Raw genomic sequence first — 18,273 nt, forward strand, 5'->3', positions numbered from 1 at the left:
ACGTCCAAAATCAACCCTGAAACCGACTTTGAGGTTCTGTACCATATCACAAAATGAGGCAGTTCTTATCGTCTCAACCGAGCTGCAGCCTTCAAACGGTCACAACGCCATCGTCTCCGTCGTCGTTTCCGGCGAATGTATGTTATCCTATCACTCTCTCTCTCTTTATTGTTCTCTTTTTCTTAATTATTTTACTCCCTTGAAATTGAAAACAACAGCTGACATGAATTTAAGAGATGCGAAAAAAGTAGCAGCGACTTTTTCAATATGTCTAAGTAATTTTATCGGATATGTTCGAAGAGACATATATCCTGAAGTAATTAACCCTTAGGTTTCTTTCTCTTTCCCTCGTCGATAAGGTGAAGCAGAGCGAAGAATCGGCCCTTGTCCACTCCAATAATTTCCTTCATAGAAGTCCATAAGAAGGTTTGTAAATCTTGCAAAAGCTTTGATTGCCTCTACACTTCATGGATTTTAATATTTGATTCTTCTTCTTTTAGGAACCTTCCAGATGGATGCGTTTATAGTTAAGTCTTGTGCCTTTCATTGCAATTTGTTTCTTTCATGATAGAATTAATGCGATCGAAGAAAACTTAGATGCTGTATTTCTGTCTTTCACCTGCAACCAATTGTTATTCTAAAGACAAATTGGGTTTTTTCTGGGAAATTTATTCTGGGCTCATGGATATTCTGATTTCATATTAGTTTATAGTTTTTTTTTTTTTTTTTTTTGTGCAATTTGTAGCGTGAAAACTTAAAAGGGTGTGGCTCTTAAAAGGATGGAATGGGAGTTTCTTTATATATGTTCTGCCAATATATGTGAGAATTCTTAATCTTAATCACATCATTTCCTCTTCTTGGGTTATTGTTGATGTTTGTTTTTGGAATCTTATTATTTTAATTTTAAAGAACAATAGGCTGATAGGTGGGGAAGGATTTTAATATTTCACCGTACATAGCAATTCTTTTGTAACGTTGTTATTATCTTCCACTCGATTTTCTCTTGCATAGTTTGGCTACAGGGCCAAAAATAGATAAAAACGGTTGATCATTTGAATTTTTTTCACTATCAGTCCTTTGGTTGGATTCCAAAGATTCCTAGGGTTATTGGAATTCTAAAAGGAGTGTGATTTCTATTCTCATTATGTTAAGAGTATATACTGCATTTGTTTCGTATCCTTGCTCAACAAGAATGGCGTGAGGAAAGCTTGTTGATGTTGCAGTAAAATAACTAATCTTCTGAACAATTTGCAAATATATAGGGATTAGAGTTCTCCTTAAGTACTTATCTATTTCATTGTTTATCTGGTTTGCTTATCTAGAGAAATTATTATTTAATGTGATTACAATTTTAATGTGGAGAACTTGATATTTTTCAGGTTGCGATGTCTTCATTGACTTCATCTACAACAATAATTACTGCCTGGGCTATACCAGTCCAGAAGAATCTTTCTGCTTCAGATAATAGACCCCTAAGCACATGGATTTCTGTTTCCCTTTACTATTCATGTAAGGATATATTGGTAATACTTGTTTGGAAATGTGTTATTTTTCAAAAAGGGAAAATTACTCAAATGTCCCCTATACTGTTTGAAATCAAATGAAACTTCCTTGTTTTTCAAAAGCAGGGTTATACACTCCCTATCATAGAATTTCCACTAAATTACACATGAAAGTATGTGATGACTAGAAAACACCTTTTTCTTATAGGTTCTGAAAGGATCTATCGTCACATCTAGGATCCAAGTATCCGATTGCTGCCTATCTTCAAACAGAAACAAGGTCAAACCTCAGAGGATCAATTTTTCTTCATAGGAAATTGTCCTTTCCTTGTTAAAACTGATCTCTGACCCTTTCTCTACACTGATTTTTTTTGTTGAAATCGATACTCCTTTTATAGTTTGTATGGATTTTCTATATTTTCAGTAACAAAGGCTCAAATAGTTACTGCTTTTTACACATAGGCAAGATAAGGACATTTTGTCTCTTAAAACCTAAGTTTGCAAATACAAATTACTTTTTTATTTATCAAAATTTCTAAAACTAACATGATGGGATTCTTTTAGCCCATGTGATGGATGGCTAACAGAAGGAGGTTAATGCTAAACAAACATACATGATAGGGGATGTTTAAGCCTAGTTTTGAAGAGAAGGGAAGTTTCAATGTGTTTCAAAGGAAACAAATTTGTAATGGTCTATTACCTTTTAAATTTCCTTTTATTGGTTCTTGTGCACTAGTAATGGTCTATCAACTTTTAAAGGAAACAAAAACAAAGACCTTTTTTAAGTATGCGAGATAAGGTTAAATGAATGTTCCCTTTGGCTGCGTTTGGAAACGATGCAAATAAGTGTGAATGCAAATATGTAGTGTAAAACGGTTCATATAAATTGCAAAGTTGGGTTAGTTTTGTACTGGCAAATTTACCTTCTTACCGAACAGACTTTTAGCTGTAATGGATGCAAACACAAATTCCAATAAAGCATATGCCTTTTTTTGTCAAAAGCCCACTTGAATGCAAATTTACTTCTTTTTTATTAATGTACTTTTACATCTTATTATCAATGTAAATATGCATTGGAAAATGTGTTTTCTATTATTTGTCAATGCATAAATGTAATGTTGCCAAATACAGGCAAAAGTGAACCAGAGTGCAAATTTACCCTGAACCGGGATTTATACTCCATTTGCATTGCTCCAAATGCAGCCTTTGAAATAAATAGGTTTGTGTTTATGGTTAGCAATATTATTAACATATTTAATTTAACCTGATTTTAAATGCATATTTGTTTTCTGCATTACTTAACTGTTATGTCATACTCTTATGTTTATTGAATTTGGTCCTAAATAATCTGAGTTCTCTTCTATATTGTGATGGTTTCTGAATGCAGGCAAAATAAGAAATAAGTGCAATGGGAGGATTCAACTTATTGGATCTGATCAAATAATGTCGAGGGTATGTTCAAGACCATTTCAAATTAGAACTCCCATCACACGTACTAGTCAGAAGCAAAGTGCTGCAGTAGTTTGTTCTGCTGCTTTGGTAAGTTGTTTGTTCATTAATTTTGACTCATCTGCTTCATGCATTTCTGCATGCTAGATTTCTAGTTTTGGTCAATGCAAGGTTTTGAAGTCTGCTTTTATTGACTTTTGACTTTCCTGCATCTTTTTTCCCAAGCTTTCTTTTGATTTCCAAACGAGTATTGTAATGTAATAGACCTATAGTCTTCTGCCAAGGCTTTAGACCCTCTTCAAAATAGCTATCTTGGAACTATTTCTTTTGGGGTTCTTTCTCAAAAGAAATAACTTCTCTAGCAGCTTCTTCACCAATCTTTGTCCTAGCAAGTGCTGTGAAGGTGATGTTTCATCAGAAAACAACATCATGTATATCATCATCATCATCTAGGAAATCCATCACATGGACGCCCAAGATTGCGGAATAAAGGGGGGCGAATTTCAAAAATTTTTTCTTTCCCTTCAACTGGGAATCGAATTCCCTATTTAGAAAATCATATTTTCAAGGATCATTCTTGAACCATAAACTGAACCAGATCTGAATCAAAAGGAGGAGAGAGAGATAATACTTGATACAGAGAAATAATATCTCTCAATGGAGGTGTTCACGCCCAAGGTAAGATCCAAAATCTGCTCCCACTGAAGATGGCGCAGTGCAAGGTGGAGTAGAATAATCAGTAGTATCCTTCCTAAGAACTTGATTCTTCCAAAGAATCACCTGGGTGGCTTGTGAATACAACTCGTACCAATCTTTTCTCCAAAAGATTGGAATCAAGATCCAATCTTGATTTCTCCCAAACAATGGAGATCGAACTGCTATAGGCGGCGGCTGCAGGAAGGAGGCGGCAAGAGAGTATTTGCAGGGTGCAAAATTCTCTCTTCTGTGATCTCAGCTCTGAAGACAAGACAGTTGGTTGTCTGTTGTGATGTGTCTAAAGGCTGCCGCCCCCTCTTCCTTTTATAGACTTAAAGGGATCAACTCCTAATTCCATTAGGAGTTGCTAACCCAAATCATATATGGATTAGGAGTCCCTTTAAGCTAAAAGATAATTCTTATCTTATTTGCAGATTAGATCAGCCAGCTTCTAATCTAATTAGGAAGTTTCCAAATCTAAATCTCATTTAGATCTTGGAATCTCTGAGTGGATAGGGTGTGGGCCCAATCCTATCAGCTGATCTTATCTCAAAATTCGCCCCTTAATGACTAATCAAGTTAGCATGATTCGAAATGGGCTTAAGGCCCATTTAGGGTTATGTATTCATTTAGCCTTCCAAACTGCTGCCCAGTTGGGCTTCCTTGTATGGTGTGGGACCCAAACATTGATCTACACATCAGCCACATGGGTTCAGTCCAGTCTTTGTTACAAGGCCTGGCCGAATGCACTGTTATGGACAGTGCACCCCTTGAAAACCCATCAGATGGGCTTTATGGGCCATACACTTACCCTAAGTGGTCATTGGGCCAAGCCACCTTGTAACACCTAGGGACTGTGAGCAGATGCAAGATTAGCCCATCAGGCATTATCCTCAATGGTCTTACACTTAACCTCTCAGCCCATAATGATCATACACTGCCCGACAAGAGAGGACCTCTCCCTCGGCTACAAGGAACAGTGTCACTCTCTCAAGTATGGATCCCGGAAATTAAAACCTTTTGCAAATCATTTCGAAACCATAATATATATACTTTTATATCTCATATAAAATACATTTGGCAAAACAAATTTCAACAATTGAAATCGGCTGCCGGCAGTCTTGGTTTCCATCAGTGAGAGTGCATCCCCGATCATTACCTTTGTTCGACAAAGGGGCTGATCCTGTCACTATGATCACTCACTCAGATGAATTCTCAGACTGCCCCAACATACACAGGTTTTGACCCCCGCTAAGGATCTCACTGATTGGTACATCAAAGACAACCCAATCCGACACCTAGTGCAGTATCATAATCGAGTTTAGGGGTCGGGTGTAACTTTTCAGTTTTGCCCATCAATCTCCAAGGTCCAGGGCAATACTGGAAATCTGGTCCAGTTCAAAGATTCAAATAATCCTATACTGTATGTGCCTAGGGTCTCATCCCGGTAGCTGAGACAAGCCACCCCAACCGACTTGGTGGCACCACAGTGTCAGCCTTGTCAGAATAGGTCTCCCCAGACCGACCCATTGGCTGTGAACATTCTAAACTAACACGAGTCTGATTAAGTGTCCAGTTTAAGGGTATTACACATAAACATACCAAGGGAACATGAATCAAATATGCACTTTTATTTATTTACAATAAATTCATAAAGTACATCATTTTGATTGAAGCTAAGGGCATACAAAACAGTCTAACAGTTTCATCAGAAAACAACATCATGTATATCATCATCATCTTCGAGGTTTTGTTTCAACTATATGGGATTGGCTACATCATTCATGTTTTGCATTCCATTCTGTTCTATGCCATATTTAATTGTAAATTATGAGGCCCATCTCACTTCTTACTACAACTCATGTCCGTTTTGGTCTGCCCTTAACTCTTCTAACCCCTTAAACTTGTCACAGATTACTTCTTTTTACAAGTTCTGTATTCTCTGTATCTGACAAAACCATTATAGTCTACTTTCCCTCATTTTATTACCTATTACCAATTAGGGATACAAATGAGCTCATTTCTAACCTTGTCTTTTCTGGTTTTCCCACTCATCCATCTCAACATTTACATTTCTATCACTCATATTTTTGGATATGTTGTTCTTACTGCCCAACACTCTACTCCAAAACCATAGTTGTCAAGGCAACGCCATAGTTTTCAAGGCGTCGAGGCGAGGTGGGGCGTTAGGGCGCCTTGTCACCTAGCGCCTAGGCGGTAGATTTTTTTATATGGAAAACATAGATTCTAGGGTAGTTCCCTAGGTACCATAGTCATATTTTTTTAATAATTATTCATACTTTTCATAAGAAAAGTATAGAGTTCATGTTAAAGTATAGAAAATATGTTGATTAGACAAAATTTTAAGTTCTTCCTTACTTATTGGTTCAGGTTTTAAAGTCTTTGAGGGTTTATTACAACATTTAGCAATATTTATATTGATTAAATCCTAACAAATAAGAAAATAATAAAAACAAATTACTATACAAACACATAAAATGAATATTTTAATTTAATAGTGCCTAATTTATAATTATAATGTCAAAAAATAAAGAGTAAAAAAGTATTTTACAATACATAGTAAAAAACTGCTTGGCGATTAGGCGAGGCGAGGCGAGCCTCAAAGGGCGCCTTGTCGCCTAGGCGTCGCCTTGACACTATGGGCAACGCCTAGGTGACAAGGCACCCTTGGAGGCTCGCCTCGCCCAATCGCCAAGCAGTTCTGTGCACTGGGTTATAAAATACTTTTATATTTTAAAAATTTTGACATTATAATTATAAAATAGACATTATTAAACTAAAATATTCATTTTGTGCGTTTATATACTAATTTCTTTTTATTATTTTCTTATTTTGTTAGGGTTTAATCAACGCAAACATTGCTAACTGCTGTATTGAACCCATGGTTCAAAGTATCGATACACCTCTGTGTATTGGCAGAGGTGTATGGGTACTTATAATGATACTCCCCCTATTTTTTTTGTTTCTTTGGTTTTCAATTTCATTTTTAAATATATATGTATATATATATTATTTTAAAAAATTGGTCCCCGAAAACACCTGTAAACAGGTATCGGGACCCCAAAGATTACAATACAATACACTCGATACGGGCGTATCATATCAAAATTTTGATCCTTGATTGAACCCTCAAAAATTTCAAAACCTGAACCAATAAGCAAGGGAGGAACTTAAAATTTTGTCTAATCAACAAATTTTCTTCTTCTTCCACCTTTTCTTTTCTTCTTTCCTATAAGAAAAGTAGGGGTTCAGCCCCTATTTATTTTTTGAATTTTCTTTCCTTTATTCTTTTTCTTCACATAAAATGTTGATTTTTTAGACTTAAACATGAAATTTATACTTCTCTTATGAAAATTATGAATAAGGGTGCCTAGGCGACTAGGCCTCGCCTTGGCGCCTTGAAAACTATGCTCCAAATGATATTACTGCCATTACAACTGTTTTATAAAATTTTCCTTTTAGTCTAAGTGGTATTTACCTACCTCATAGGACTCCATATGCCCCATTCATTTTTCCCATGCTGCTGTAATTCTATAGGTGATATCTGCCTAAATCTCTCCCTTGTTATGAATTTTCAAATCAAGGTAATGTAAGATATCACATTTAATAACCCCCCAAAAAAATTTACATTCAAAAACAGGATTGAAACATGTGAGAGTAGAAAGCAATGCTCTCAACATGTCAACTGCAGAATAGATAACCACCTCCTCCGGATTTGATTTTTGCTAAAATATTCTCATATTCCTTTCAGACCAGATTGCCCACAACACTGCTAGGGGAACCACATCGCAGCAAGCTCTCCCTTTCCTGGACATTCCTTGCACCCTCCACCCGGTTAATAGGGCCTTCAGAGAGTCCAGAAAGCACCCAACAGATGGAACAGAACTGCTGAAATGATTCCAGATTTTAGAAGAAAAACTACAGAATAGGAAAAGGTGCTTCACAGATTCCCTGTGTGCATTGCAGAAGGAGCTATCCACGTTTGCTAGATTGGCTCCTTTTGTGACCAGAAAATCCTTTTTTGAGGGAGCTGCATTTGCCCAAATTGCTTTATAAGGAAATGAACTATTTTGCTCACCCAACAAACCAGAATAAAAGGATCTGACTGAGAAAACCCCTGACTTGGACAATCTCCCTGACTTGCTGGGTTTCACAATAGTGACATGAAATCAACTTCTGTTTGCACTTCTCAGTCAAAAAAGTTTCTTCTAAGAGTAAGATTCCAAATACCCCAAGTTCCATTAACTTGAAGGCATTCTGTCACAGTAGCTTCTTTGTTGCCAGCCAAAAATAAACAGATAAATGAACTTTTCCTTCCAAGTCAGATCATCACACCAAGGGTCCGAGTTCGACCAGAATTGTATTCTAGACCCATTGCCCAAAATGAACTTTATTCCTCTTGAGAAGGCAGATAAAGCCTTAGTTTTCAAGGTGCCAAGATGAGGCTAGGTGACAGGGGGGTGCCTTGTTGCCTAGTCGCTTATGCACCGATGATGGATTTTTTTATGTAAAAAACATGGATCCTAGGGTAGTTCTCTGGGTACCATACCCATATTTCCTTAATAATTATGCATGATTTTCATAAGAAGAGTATAAAGTTCATGTTAAAGTATAGGAAATCAACATATTTATGAGAAGAAAAAGAAGGAAAAGAAAATTCAAAAAAATATAGGGGCTGAGCCCTATTTTTGTTATAGGAAACAAAGAAAAGAAAAAATAGTAGTAGCAGAAGAAGAAGAATATATGGAAGAAGAAAATGTGTTGATTAGACAAAATTTTAAGTTCTTTACTTACTGGTTCAGGTTTTGAAGTCTTTGAGGGTTCAATACAGCATTTAGCAATGTTTGTGTTGATTAAACCCTAACAAATAAGAAAATAATAAAAAGAAATTAGTATATAAACACACAAAATGAACATTTTAGTTTAGTAATGTCTATTTTTTAATTATAATCTCAAAAAATCAAGGTTTAAAAAAGTAATTTTTAATAGAAAGTATAAAACTGCTTGGTGATTTGGCGAGGCGAGCCTCAAAGTGTGCCTTGTTGCCTAGTCGTCGCCTTGACAACTATGAAAGCTTTACAGATTCCCCTCCACACTTCACAACCATAAGACATATTGGAATCCCTTGTTCCCATCCATTATCACTTGAGCTATATTTCTCCGCTATTAGCTCCCTCCACAACTCATTGGGATTTGAGCAAAATCTCCAAAACCATCTGCCAAAAGAGCATAGTTGAAACTCTTGACTTTTCTTATTCCAAGCCCACCACTAGTGATTGGCCTGCAAATGTGATCCCATCTCAACAAATGATATTTCTCTGTCTTTATTGTTTTGAAGGATAGAAGAAAAAATTTATTAAAAAGAAAAAAGATTACAAGGCATTGGATGTCAAGGAGACATCCCAGATTGAGTTACAGCTAGACAATCTGAAAATTTTCTTCATTACATGGTTGTAATATACCCCAAAAAAAATCTCTATCAAACCCTCCCTTCTAACTTGATCAAACTCCAGCAGAACCAGCACCCAGTCTGAAACCAATGAACCCACAGCAGAAACTATTAGTTCCAAACTTTTTGCTTTGTTTTCGAATGCTCTTCTATCCCTTTCAGCCACATTGACCAGCAAACTGCAAAAGGAATACAGCTCCACATAATTCTGGCTTTCTTGCTACCACTAATTTTTGGCCATCTAGAGAAAATCTCATCTGGAGATGATGGCTGGAAGACAGACTTTCCAAAATGGCAGGAGTAGAAATTCCAGATGAAATTTTCCACTTGCAAGAATAGAACAGATGGAACACTGTCTCTTCATCATTTTGCACAAATAGCAGAAATTTGGAAGGAAAAAGCCTCTTTTCTTCAAGTGATCTGTGGTTAGAATGCTGTCGAGGGAAACCAACCAAACAAATGCCTCCACTCTTGGCGGCACTGGGATCCCCACACTCATTTCAAGCTAGCAGAAACCTGATTGTCTCTTACCAAAGCTGAGTAAAAAGGATTTCACAGAAAACCTGCCATCCTTACAGTCTTTCCACTAAAGACCATCCTCTGAAGTTGGAGAGACATTGAACTGTTCTAGTTTGTTCAACAGTTGAATGCACTCTTCTACTTCTTGTTCGTGCAGGGGTCTTCTGAACCTTGGGCTCCATACTAGTTGCTCCCCCCTCAATTCATAGCACTGATCAATAATGACGTGATGTTCAGTCAGTCTATAATCTTGGACAGATTTCACAAAGTTCCCCCACTCCAGTCCATTCGTCCTCCCAGAATCTTATCCTTGAACCTTTTCCAACTTTGAACTTTGTCAGATCCCTGAAATTCTGGTTGAATCTCATAATACCCTTCCATACACTAACCCCACATGTCCTTGAAACTTCTCTCGTCTCCCACCCAAACCTCACCACCCCATATTTCCCAACCACCACCCTCCTCCACAGTGCTTCCTTATCTCTTTCCTGCCCAAACCTCCACAGCCATTTTTCCTAATAAAGCTTTATTAAAAGTTCTAATTCTTCTTATCCCCAAACCTCTCCTTTCCTTATGCCTACACACTTTATCCCAGCTTACCAGATGGAACTTCTTGGCCCTTCCCACCCCTTGCCACAGAAAATCCCTTTGGATCTTCTCTAATTTGTCAGCCACTTCCTCTGGACCTCATAGCTTTCTTTAACTTTTCTGCCACCACCCTTGGAATTGGAAAGATAGATAGATAATAAGCTGGAAGTCAGGACACTCTGAATTAGAGTTAATTTACCCCCCTTTGAAAGGTAGTGAGTCTTCCAGGTTGCTAGCTTTTTATTGACCCTCTCCACCACTGGATCCCAAATGCTCTTGGAGAAGCATCTAGTGCCTAGGGGTAAACCCAAATACTTAGTTGTGACTTTTCCCACTTGACACCCAAGGACCTCTGTCAAAACAATCTCAAACCAGCTAAGGAGATATCTTAAATTGAAAGCTTGTTCTAACTTAGCATCCAAAAAGAACAGTGTCGTTTGCGAACTGCAGCAAAGCAATCCTGGAACCATTACTTTTCACTTCAAACCCTTCTAATAGACCTCCTTCAATATCTTTCTCAGCCATTTGGCTTAAACTCTCCAGAACTCAAAGGAATAAGAGGGGAGAGAGAGGATCCCCTTGTCTTAACCCTCTTGAGCTTTTGAAATTACCTCTTTGGAGCAATTGATTAAAATAGAAAATTTGGGAGTTGACATGCAAACTTTGATCCAATTCCTCCATTTCTGCAACTATTGTGAACCATCCTTTCCTATTCCATCATAGTGTACTCTCATATCTTTTTCTGGAAGCATTCATAGAGCTTTTCCAGCCTTGCTTTTTGACAGAATGAAGGGTGCCGTTGACGAAGCCTTTCATCCACAACACTGCTTTCCAACCAGAAAGACAATAGCTTTCCTCTCCTCCCTGATCTTCAGAGACTGCTTTCCTTGACTCCTGGCCTCTTCGAACAAGAACCTCTTGGTTTCAATCTGTTGTTCCCTTCTCCACTTCGCTACACCTATGAACCTTCTATCCGCTATGTCTTGTCCGACATCCAGTCATCTTGTGCCTCAATCATTCCATACAATTTGAGATAATACTGTAGAAGTTGGGAGAGATGCTCCTAAGCTCCAACACTTCAAGGACAAATGCCCATTCCATACAATCATAAGCTTTGGAGAGATCCACTTTTAAAACAAAATCCCCATATCTGCCCTTTTTCTTCTTAAGGGAATGAAATATTTCAGTTGCAATTACTTTATTGTCTAATCCTCATGTTTTCACGATTTAAATTGAATCATAGTTTGCAGAAAGTGATACTCACCTACTTTGTGGAGCCTAGAAGTATCTAACTACCTGAAACCTGTAAACTACCAGCGAACAACAATTGGTCACTTTTGATCCACAACATCAAAATATCATCCTCTCAAAGGACTTTAATCCCTCATTGTGACACCGGGAAAACAGAAACCCTCATCTTCCATAGCATAACTAATTCTAGCATTCCTCATCAAGCAAATTTACTTCATCTCCCAACCCATGAAAAACCATTCTACAAATCCATATAATTTAAGGTTATGTTTGGTACCATTGCTGCTTCTACTTGCAACGTTTGAGGTTGGTCAATATACAATTTTTATGGCTTAAACCCTCAAGTTGGTAATGTTGTTCATTCATGCATCCTAATAAGATATCATCTTAAAAATCAATTAAAATTATAAAATCATTATTTTTTGTGTGAGAACTAAGAATTTAAGACTCTAACATGGACTTGTTTGGGCTTGCCTTGAGGGGCATGACACAAAGGTGGCTCGTAGAATTAGGGATGTAATATGTTTTACATCACATTAGCTACTTGAAGTAATAATACAATCGAGGAAAAAAAGAGGTTGTGGGTTTTACATGCTTGAAAATGTTTTATATGTTTGATTTTATTTTAAAATTATCATTTGAATATGCTTTACATGTTATGTTTATGTATTTTCATTTTAGATAATAGGTTTTTTTATTTTTTAAAATGTTTATTTTAAAAATTAAGTTTATATTTTTATTAATATTGTTTAACATTTGTTTGTTTTTTGATTTTTGGCATTTTTTTGAACTTTTGGCATTTTTTTTGAATTTCTGACATTTAAAAAATTTTTTTAGCACTTCTTTTTTATTTATTTTTTGCGTCTTGCTTCAAAAAGGCACGTGCCTTGCCTTGTGCTTTGGGCGCAAATTGACCCCTGCCCCTTTTTTGCGCCTTGCGCTTTTAAAACACTGGCCCCATATAGTTGGGACAAGGCTTAGATGATGATGATGATGATGTTTTGTGCAACTTGTGCTTGTCAAATTCTTGCTTTTTGATTCTAATGTTATGAATTGGAACCTGGAAGCCAATTCCATGTTGCCTAGATACACTGGCTTATCAAAAAAAGGTACAGTAAGTTAGCAAGTGATAGCCATGAAGCATCTAGGTTTGTGTTGTAACTATTTATTGATTTACAGTGATACAATCTTCCAAATTATCAAGGTAAACTTAAACCTTATTAGAGTTGTTTTCCTTGCAGAATGCAAGATGTGGTGCAGAGCAAACTCAAACCATTACACGTCAATCACCAACAAGTACAATAACACCAATTCAAGGTAATACAGGATCCGTGAAGTTTGTTCAATGATCCCCATTTTGAACTATGTCTTAATTTGATTTAATTAAGATCAATGAGTTAAACCAAGTGATTAAAATCTAAATATCTTGTGGCTTTTAAGCTCCTTGACAGAATCTATCAAAGGCAAGTTACCAACTAGCTCAGTTGGTAAGGTCTTTGGTTGCTTGTAGCAGAGACTTGGGATCAATTCCTATCTTCACCCGGGTTGGGCTGTTATGGGTGTAGGGATGGGCTACCCCCATTGTGTAGCCCCAACGTAGTAGTATTAATTAAAAAAAAGATGGAATCCATAAAATGGCAGTCTGTCCTCTCATGCCGCATGCCTTCATTATTATTGGGGGTTTTCCCCTTTTACTCCTATATATTTTTTTTTATCAGCACAGCAGTTCATTTATTAATTTAAATATTTGAAATTAAGTTACAACGATGCCCAAAATAAGCATTAGGTTACAGCAATGCCCAAAATAAGGATGGTCTATCATCTCCCTGCTTGGCTAACACATCCACCAACTCTCTTGCTCCTAATTGTTCAACAAGTTTTAATCCTTCCAACAGTGCTTTTGATTCAGCCTGAATTGAGTCACCAAAACCAATTGGTCCTGAGAACAAGGTTATCACTACTACTTGATGGTTTCGTAAAACTCCCCCTATTCCTTCTCTTCCTAGGTTGCCAAATGAACTACCTTCAAAGTTAGCTTTAGTTTATTTAAACTTGGTGGTTTCCACTCCATTCTTATAATTTCTCTATGTGGTTTTGAGAGAGTGCTACCGCTCTCTAATTTCTTAAGAAGTCATCTGTGGGAATACCCTTGAACAGTTCCAAGGCCTTAACCCAATGTACTGATATGATTTTAGTGGCTTCAATCACCACCTCTAAGAATTTACTTTTTTTTCATTGAAGATCCTCTGATTTCTCTCTTCCCAATAGAACAAACCACGGCTGCACGTACTGCCTTCCACATACATCTTTCCCTTTCTTTTGTCGCCTCAGGAAAGTTGGGTTGAAAAGGCTAACCATGTCTTGTGGGGGAGCCAATTTGCAACCAAAGAGAGAACATAAATAGTCCCAAATACAAGAAATAAATGAGCAGGAGAGAAGTGAGAAAGGGATTCACTACAAGCCTTGCAAAGAACACACACATGAGGAGAAAGGCACGTGTTTAGCCTTTTTGTAGCATGTCACAGGTGTTTACCTTCCCTAGGAACAGTTCCCAACTAAGAGCTTGTATTTGAGGAGAATTGGTTTGCACCATATTTCTCTTACAGGAAAGTTTACCCCCACACCATCTGACTGGGCTAGTATGTTGAAGAAAGAAGATCAGGAAAACAAGCCATTTGAAGCTGGATGCCAAATTCTATTATCAAGGCCATTTTGGTCCAGGTAAACTATTTCCAACTTTGACAAAAGGACAAGGAGAGAATCACACTCATTGTCTCTCAAACCCCTTCTAAACTCAAGTCCCAATTTAACCCAGTTTCTAGGGGTATAGCTACTCTTGCTATAGTTAACCTTTAGGTTTGATAAAGAATAAAGGTTAGGGAATTGCAAGCTAAGTGGTTTGTCTCCAAGCCAAAGGTCTTCCAGAATAAGATCTTGTTCCCACATCCAACATCAAGACGAATGAGGTTAGTAAATAAAGGCAACATTTCAAAGATCGCTTTCCAAGGGGAATTTGAAGCTGCATTAGCTGCTACTTTTGCACCCCAGCAATTGTCGGCTACACCATGAATCCTCCACAACCATTTTCCTAGTAGAGCTGTATTCCTCTTCACCAAGTTCCCAACCCCTAGCCTTCTTTTCTCCTTGGGTTTACAAACCTGTTCCCATTTTATTAAATGGTCCCTTTTCTCCTCTCTTGGCTCGCATAAAAAATCCCTCATTATCTTCTCTTGTCTAGCTAATTTTTCCAGGATCCTAAAGGTGGAAAGTAAGTAAGTGGGCAAGATTGCTAAGGTGAACTTAATCAATTTAATCCTTCCCCCCAACGAGATGTAATTTCTCTTCCACATGGCTAACTTCTTATTCAATCTCTCTATGACTGGTTTCCAAAAGCCTTCATGTTTTGGATTACCACCCAATGGCAGACCGAGGTACTCTAGTGGCCAACTTTTTACCTCACAGCCAAGTAATTGTGCCATTGATTAGATTTCAGCCTTTTCCATATTAACTCTTGCCACACAACTCTTTCCCCAATTTACCTTTAGTTTAGAGGTCCTTTGAAACTCTTCCACTAAAATTTGCAAATTCCTCAGACTGTAATTTCCGACCTCCTCACAAAAAAAAATGATAATATCATCTGCAAATTGCAAGTGAGTTACCACCACCTCAGATCTTCCAATCTTCCAACCCTTGGTAAGACCTTCTTGATCATCCTTCATGATTTGTCTACTTAGAACCTCAGCCACAAATGTAAACAAGGAGAGAGGATATCTTTGCCCTCCTTGTTTCATCTTTGTTGCCACACACTCATTTGCAATTAGGATTTAGTCTACTATTTGTCTTCCTGCAACAAAGGCCCCTTGGTTTTGGGAAACTATCAAGGGTAGAGCAGTCTTTAGCCTTCCTGCTAGGACTTTTGCAATGATTTTATAAAGGCTACCAATAAGTCATAGGTCTGTAATCCTTAGGGGTTCTAGCATCTTTCTTCTTGGGTATTTGGGCTAAGAAGGTTGCATTTGCTCTCGGTGAGGTTTTTCCCTTTTGATAAAATTCTGCAAATACAGTCATAAGTCATCCTTTACGATTTCCCGGCTATCCTGATAGAAAGCCATCGAGAAACCATCATGTCCAAGGGCTTTTGACCTTTCCATAGAAGACTGCTTCATGGACCTCATCCTCACTGGAGTCTCTAGGAAAGCAGCTCTATGAACCGGCACCTTGTCCTAATTCAAGTCCTCTAAATTCAGTCCTTTCTTCTAGGGTGGCAAAAATTGATATAAAATAATCCACAAAGCACTTTTCAATTTCCTCCTTTGAAGTTATTATCTGATCTTCACTCATAACGCTAGAGTTTATATTCTTCCTTCTTCCATTTGCCAAAGAATGAAAGAATTTTGAGTTTCCATCTCCATCCAGTAACCACTTACATCTTGATTTTTACACCCAAGAAATTTCTTCCTTGGAATTTCCTCTAGCTGCACTTTCAAATTCCATCTTTCTTTTTGGTCTTCCAAACCATACTCTCTTTGGGCCTCTTTTTGGTCTATTTCCTCTATCCTTTTAGCAGTTTCCTCCTTTTTCTCTTCAAATATCCCAAGTTCTTCTCTTTTTTGGTGTATTTCCCTTTTACTCCTATATTCCTCGTTAACAAAGTTTCATTCTGATGGGTTGGTTACACATTTTTGTTTCAGCATTCCGCTTTATAACTCAATTAAAAAAAAGATGATTTAGGGATTCTTGAAGTTGATTTTCAGATAAGTCAATATTGGGTGGGTAAAAATTTGATTTTCAGGGATTCATGCAGCTTCATATATGTTTAAGTACCCAATAAAGGCTTTGGCCTTAATCTTGAAGTTTTACCCATTAAATGTGATTAGTTGATAATTCTATTTTTACCATGACTTGTTAATCTTTCCATCCTTCTCATGGTCTAATTTGTTGCTGAATTTCAGGCAAGGAAAAGGCACCTGAGCTTGATGATGGTGGGACTGGATTTCCACCTCGTGATGATGGAGATGGTGGTGGGGGTGGTGGCGGTGGAGGAGGAGGTTGGTCGGGAGGATTCTTCTTTTTTGGTTTTTTGGCATTTCTAGGGTTTTTGAAGGACCAAGAAAGCGAGGGGCCTTACAGGGACGATAGGAGAAAATGAGCGGATAATTTGATGCTTCTTTCCCTGTTGTATCGACATAAACTATTAGATTGTGTTATTGGACCCAAAGAACCTATATGAATTTTCCTACACTTTTTTTTTTTTTTTTGTTTTTGGGTAAAGATATGAAATTTTCCTACTATTCCCTCAAGTATGGTAAATCTAATCATTCCACCATATCCATTGGTTTGCATTATATATATATATATATATATATATATATATATATATATATATATATATATATATATATCATGATATGTATTTTTAAAATTGATATTACATCGAGTTCAATGGTTAAAAACTTAAAATGTCTCCTTGTCTATTATTCATTGATTCACATTTTACAAGGCATGGCATGTTATTCCTAAAATGTAGGCAACCATTGGTATTTGACTAATACATACAAAAACAACAGAATTGTAGGAGATTCTGAACTGGTGATATATTGGCTGCAAAATGAGAATAGTAAACTATGGAAATTTGCCAATGAAAAAAGAGTTTGATTGGGTAACTTGGGAAATAGATATTCAATTTCATTGGGTGAAGAAATCTGCTAACTCCTTTGCATATACTCAAGCTAAACAAGGGGTGGGAAGGGAACATTTGTTTTGGGTAAGTGGTGTAACTGTTTTTTGACTTTCTTGGGGAGGGTTAAGAGCTTTTATCCATGGTTTTCAAAACTTGGCCAGACCGAATGGTTAAACCAGAAAAATTGGGAACTGGTTATGTGATTGGTTTCGTTTTATCCCAAAATCATTATTTCCCCCAAAGCTGTTGGTTTAGTCAGCAAACTGTTGACCCAGGTGGTCGAACCGTTCAATGGTTTGGTCGGTTTCTATTTTTTTGTTAGAACGGGCTGTCTTGAATGGTTTGAATGGTCGGACCATTCAGCCCGGGAACTAGACCCTTGACTGGTTCATTTGTTTTGGGTAGAGCTGTAAATGTTTTTTGACTTTCTTGGGGAGGGTTAAGAGCTTTTATCCATGGTTTTCAAAACTGGACCAGACCAAATGGTTAAACCGGAAAAACTAGGAACTGGTCACGTGATCGATTTTGTTTTACCCCAAAACCATTATTTTCCCCAAAATCATTGATTTAGTCAGCAAACCGCTGACCTGGGTGGTCGAACCGTTCAATGGTTTGGCCGGTTTCTATTTTTTTGTTAGAATGGGCTGTCCTGAATGGTTTGAATGATCGGACCATTCGGCCCGGGAACTAGACCCTTGACCGGTTGATTGTCCGGGTCGGTTTTAAAAACCTTACCTTTATCTCTCCCATTGTTTCCTTTGTAATCTATATTTATATCTTTAATAAAATATTTTGTTATTTATAAAAGAATGCCCCTTCTAGCACACTAAACCCATGGGTAAAAGTGATACAAGAGGAAAAAGTGGATAGTGCAAAAAAACTTTTTTTTGATAAATGAACTATATTTACCTAGATAAACATGTTCATTGCAAAAGAATGAGGGCTAAATTTAGGAATCCAATTGTTTGGGTTATGGTTGAGCTGGCCCCGGATGTCATCTTATCTCTTTGGCCACATTGGCACCACGTCAGATGGATAAGTGTGATCATGGCAGGAGAACGTTGTACGGATAAGGAGGACAGCTCCAGAAGCCTCATGAGAGCATGATACGGATCTGA

At 37.4% G+C, this 18,273-nt stretch overlaps 1 protein-coding gene across 8 annotated transcripts; it reads left to right on the plus strand.

Annotated features, from left to right (window-relative positions):
- Nucleotides 1-16,775, plus strand: LOC148847629 (uncharacterized). Of its 8 annotated transcripts, none has more exons than XM_088950594.1 (7): nucleotides 5-137; nucleotides 360-426; nucleotides 501-526; nucleotides 1,380-1,509; nucleotides 2,890-3,041; nucleotides 12,717-12,792; nucleotides 16,428-16,775. In XM_088950594.1, exons 3-7 carry the CDS (start codon nucleotides 512-514, stop codon nucleotides 16,622-16,624), a joined length of 570 nt encoding a protein of 189 aa, XP_088806720.1. In that variant the 5' UTR covers nucleotides 5-137; nucleotides 360-426; nucleotides 501-511; the 3' UTR covers nucleotides 16,625-16,775. The 8 variants fall into 8 exon arrangements, with proteins under 8 accessions (XP_088806725.1, XP_088806726.1, XP_088806720.1 ...); XM_088950595.1 differs by having other exon boundaries at nucleotides 512-526; XM_088950596.1 differs by having other exon boundaries at nucleotides 17-137; nucleotides 332-426.
- The last annotated feature ends 1,498 nt before the right edge of the window (nucleotides 16,776-18,273 follow it).

The sequence above is a fragment of the Nelumbo lutea genome, chromosome 6, assembly GCF_056320005.1.
Source record: "Nelumbo lutea isolate HS-2025 chromosome 6, American lotus-T2T, whole genome shotgun sequence".
NCBI lineage: Eukaryota > Viridiplantae > Streptophyta > Magnoliopsida > Proteales > Nelumbonaceae > Nelumbo > Nelumbo lutea.